The following is a 4,836-nucleotide window of genomic DNA, read 5'->3' as shown; positions in this document are numbered from 1 at the left end:
ATAAATTGGACGTACCTTGAGGTGTGAGCCTTGGCGGCCTATTTATAGTGTTTGCATAATAAATGCCCATAGGTCACTTATTGTTATTGGGCCTTGGGCCTTAATGGATGACTGAATAGCCATTGGTAGGTTTGATGTTGTTGTTTAGAGCCATTGGGCTTTGGACTTAGTGGCCCAATTGAGAATCAATTGGGAGCCCAAACAACATGCCCCCCAGACCCGGTCCATTTAGAATTAAATGGGTGGGTTTCCAGCTGTCAGAAGTCCGAAAGTTCCCTCTCTTTTTTGAAAAGGGATGATTTGCATTGATGACAAGTGTTGGGAATTGTACTGTGTCATGGAGATCGTGGGTTTGAGGAAGTTGATGCGCCCTTTCTCTTTTCTATAAATACTGGGTGCCTTGCTCCTTTTAAACTTTTTACTCCTTATTTCAAACCCATTCTCTCTCTAAATTCCGGCGATCGCAGTGCAATTTGCTTCTTCAGATCTACGAAATTCGGCCAACTTTAGACTTCGGGAACTTGTGTTGTTCGCTTTATCGGCGAATTCCGCTTCGGAAAAAGGTAATTTGTTTCTGAGTTCTCCTTTTTTCTTCGTTCTTCCTTCTACCCCTCAATCTAAACCCTAGATCGAGATTTCGCGACCATGGCAAAGAATAGGGGCAAAAACAAGTTCGTTGTTGGCTCCTCTAGTGAGAGAGAGAACGTGCCTTCGGGGAGGTTACCGAAATCTTCGAGGGGTCGACCTTCGGAGAGGCCGTTGGAGAAGAGTTCGATTGGTTGGGATGCTTCCGAAGATGAACGTGCAACCTCTGGTGAGAGAGCTGGCTTTTCGGGTGTTCGTCGTCGTTACTCCGAGTTTCCAGTTCATTGGTCGGAAGCTGATCCGAAGGGCAAGTATGCCTCAATTTTGCATGAGACCACGCAGATCGACGGTCCGTTGGAGAAATCGGTCAGCGGTGACTGGTTGGTGGAAGCGAAGTTAGGGAATTATCATCGGAAGGCCGAGGAGCTATACGGAATTCAGCATGCCTTGGGGTACTGGTGCGAGCTTCCTGAACAAGAGCGTCCTCGGGTGACTCATCCACCGAGGGGGTTCATTTCCGTGTATACTCACCATTTGGAGAATGGTCTCCGCTTTCCTTTGGATCCGTTCGTATCCGAGGTTTTGGTGTCGTACAACATTAGTTTGGCCCAGCTCACACCCAAATCTATGAGGCACATAATCGGATTTAGATGGGTGTGTGACTTCGTCAATTTCCCTTGCTCTGTCGCTATTTTTCGGGATCTTCACGATCTGGTTCTCAACCATGCTTCCAAGGGTGATGGGTATGGTTGGTGGACCATTGTCAACAAGAAGTCCCGAAAGAGGGGGGATCCGAACTACATCACGGCGTACCCCTACCTTAGCTCTGACCACAATTGGAAGACGGAGTGGTTGCTCGTCCGTGTGCCGACGGATCCGAAGCATCCCAACTTTTATCGTCCTCCGAAGTGGTTCGTGGCTCCTGATCCTGATATGAGGGGTGTGGCGGCTCCAGATCGGAACCATCGCCACTATGTGGACCTCCTCCAGTGGTTCTTGGCTCAAGAGGATAACCACCGACTGCCGTCTAGCTGGCTCCCGAATCTCAATTACATTCTGAGGGAGGACATTCTTGCTGTTGCCGGTCTCAGCAGGATTTTTGACAGGGGTAGGTGTCTTTCGGCTGAGACCGTTTTTTCAGTGAGTTTGTCCTCTTTCCTGTTTCGTTTTGCTGACATGTTTTGTGCTTTGTTTTTGCAGAGTACGGCTTTAGCTGCATTGATCCTAAGAAGTTGGGCATTTCTTTGGATTTGAAGACTATTCACGACCCGGCTCCCGAGTACAAGTTCGGAAAAGATAACCCTCGTAATCCTCGTCTGAAGGATTACGTGTTGTCTCCTTTGGGGGTTGCTCGGATATCCGAAGTTCGAGCTGATCCGTGGGATTCCGCCTCTTCTGTTGAAGCTGTTCCTGTGAAGGTTGTGCTTCCTGAGTTGAAGACGACTTCGGATCCGGTGAGTGTTCATTTATAGGCTCGATTTTCTGTTTATCTTTTTCTTTTCGGTTGGCCGTCGGCTAACGTCTTGGTCCTGGACCATCTTTTTAGGGTCCTGGGACTGACGCTGTGCCGCGTGCCGTTCCTTCGGTTTCATCTCCGGCTCGGATAGATATCTCTTTATCTAGGAACCGGGTATTTCCCGCTTTTTTCTCTATTTCTTCCTTTTTCTTCTTTTACATTCGTTGACCCTTGGTCTCCCCTTTTTAGGATCAACGCAAAAGGAAGGGTAGCACTCTTTTGAGGCCTTCCACGCATCCGAAGAAAGCGAAGGCTTCTCAGTCCTCGGAGAAGGTATTTGTTCTGACTTGGAGTTTTTGTAGTTCGTTTCTCCCCTTTTCGGAAACTAATCTTTGAATGCTTGCTATGCAGGAAGCAGTTTCGGAAGTCATGCCTCCTCCTAAGAATCTTCTTCACTTCATGCCCTTGCCAGGGCAGAAGTTAAAGAGTGTGGTGGTTGCTGAACCGCCGGCCGTGGATCAGCCGCTGATCGAGGAAGATATCATCCCTTCTCCCCTTAAACCATCTGCTGCTTTGGGGATCGAAATCCAGGATATCACCGAGGTGATGGAGGCGATTGAAGCCGATTTTGTTCCTGGTTCGGATGTCCCTGAGGTAGCTGGGGAGAAGAAGGAGTCTGCTGATCTTCCCTTCGAGAGGGAGAAGAGTCCAGACAAGGAGATGATAGATCTCTCGGGCCCCGAAGCTGCGGTCCCCGAGGTTCAGATGGAGGTTCCCTCTGCTGGAGAGGAGGAGCAGCCCGAGCAAGGTTTGACGAGGAAGAGGCGCCACTCAACTTTGGGTTCTACTTCTACCTCGGCCCTGGATAGGCTGATCCATGCTGATCCCTGTTCGGATGTTCCGCTAAAACGGATCCCCGAAGAAGTAAGGGAGGCGATGGCTCGATATGCCAGGGCTCCGATTTTGGGAGAGGACCCTTTGGCTCACGTGGGATCCTTGGTGGGCCCCGAGGCTGCTCGGGAGAATCTGCTTCGTGCTAACCCGCAGTGGAGGGTTCCTGGGGCCGAAGAGAGGAATCCGGCAATGATGGCCCAGTACTATCTGAACGAGGTAATTTGCTAGATTTTTCTCTTTGAGTTGTGTTTTTGTTTTATGTTTTTCCTATTTTGCTCATCTTTCTCTCGTTCCCAGGCTGTTTTCTGGTCTTCGTTCGCTTCCGAGTGTAGCTCGGTTGAGGAGAAACAACTGAGGAAATATCGTGAGGCTTATGCTCGTGATATTCCCATTTTGGACCAGAAGGCTGGGCAACTCCTCTCCGAGCTTACGGAACTCAAGCAGCTGTACCTTCACTATAGTCGCGAGGCTAGAGAGTCTGCTGAGAAGATCGGGACCGAGGTTGGCCAGCTCATCTTCCGAGTTGAAGAGGATGCTGAGAAGATCGCTTCCTTTGCTGAGGAGAAGAAGGATATGGCCGCTAAGTTCGCTAGCGAACTTGAGGAAAAAGATAGACTCTTCCAGGAGATGAAGTCTAAATTTGAAGCGGCCGACAAGGAGCGTAAAGAGGCGGAGTTAAGGCTCCACCATTTTGTCCAGCATCGGGAGCTGATCCAGCAGCAAGCTGATAAGGTGCCTGTCCTTCGGCTGAAGCTTCGGGAAAAAGATGACTATATTCGGAAGCTGGAGCAGGAGCGAGTCAACCTCTACACTGCTGATCAGTGTAGAGAGCAGTACTGGAACGGCATCCTGGGTGCTCGGCGCATGTTTGCGAAGCACATGCCTCACTTCCCTTGGAACGAGAAAGTTCCTCTATGGATGCAGGCCGAGGACCACTTGGTGGAATGCCAAGCTGATCGAGATGAAGCTGAAGCTGAACGCCAAGCTGCTCTTGCAGAGGCTCGGGCCCAGAAGGCAACTTCCGAAGGTGATACCACTGCTGGGGGTTCTTCGAAGGATGCTCCCCTAGGGGCCGCTTCTGAGACTCCCAAGAGTTAGGGATTCGGGCAGTCGTCTTCTTCAGAGTCGGTCGGTTCCAGTTGAGGACTTCCGAATATGTGCTTGCTTTTCCCCCTTTTGCCTCGGCGCTGCGTTGTACTCATTTCTTTTTGCTTTCTTTAGTACTTCGGTAGGCCGGTATTGTCTGTTGATGGCTGCCGATTTTAACTTGTTTCATTTTGTTTTCAATTTTTGAGGTTTTCGATGTGTTTGTACTTCCCCCAAATATTGAATAAAAAATGAATGTTTGTTACTTGGCTGCTTCTTTTCAACTTGTTCTTTCGCAATTTTTAGGTCTTTAAATCCGTAGATTTCTCGAGCTCCTCTTTCTGTAGACTTGCTAAAAACCTTTTGATCTTGCGAGCTCTTTAAATCCGTAGATCTGCTAAGAGACTCTTTAGTTTTGCGAGTTCTTCAAATCCGTAGATCTGCTAAGAGACTCTTTGACTTTGTGAGTTCTTCAAATCCGTAGATCTGCTAAGAGACTCTTTAGTTTTGCGAGTTCTTCAAATCCGTAGATCTGCTAAGAGACTTTTTGACTTTGTGAGTTCTTCAAATCCGTAGATCTGCTAAGAGACTCTTTAGTTTTGCGAGTTCTTCAAATCCGTAGATCTGCTAAGAGACTCTTTAGTTTTGCGAGTTCTTCAAATCCGTAGATCTGCTAAGAGACTCTTTAGTTTCCAGACTCTTCAAATCCGTCGATCTGCTCAGAGGTTTGGATTGTTCTTCCGATCTCTTGTGGTTCGGAAACCTGGGCAAGAGATCGCTAGTCTGCCTCTTTAGTTATGCCTTCGGCGATCCGT

At 48.7% G+C, this 4,836-nt stretch overlaps 1 protein-coding gene across 1 annotated transcript; it reads left to right on the top strand.

The window, feature by feature from the left end:
- The first annotated feature begins 2,370 nt into the window (after positions 1 to 2,370).
- On the top strand, positions 2,371 to 4,557 carry LOC130467603 (uncharacterized). Its single transcript, XM_056836160.1, has 2 exons — positions 2,371 to 3,151; positions 3,233 to 4,557. Exons 1-2 carry the CDS (start codon positions 2,438 to 2,440, stop codon positions 4,031 to 4,033), a joined length of 1,515 nt encoding a protein of 504 aa, XP_056692138.1. The 5' UTR covers positions 2,371 to 2,437; the 3' UTR covers positions 4,034 to 4,557.
- The last annotated feature ends 279 nt before the right edge of the window (positions 4,558 to 4,836 follow it).

Source organism: Spinacia oleracea, chromosome 1 (assembly GCF_020520425.1).
Source record: "Spinacia oleracea cultivar Varoflay chromosome 1, BTI_SOV_V1, whole genome shotgun sequence".
NCBI lineage: Eukaryota > Viridiplantae > Streptophyta > Magnoliopsida > Caryophyllales > Amaranthaceae > Spinacia > Spinacia oleracea.
Note: the sequence above shows the minus strand (reverse complement) of the source record. Positions and strands in the feature narration are given on the sequence as shown.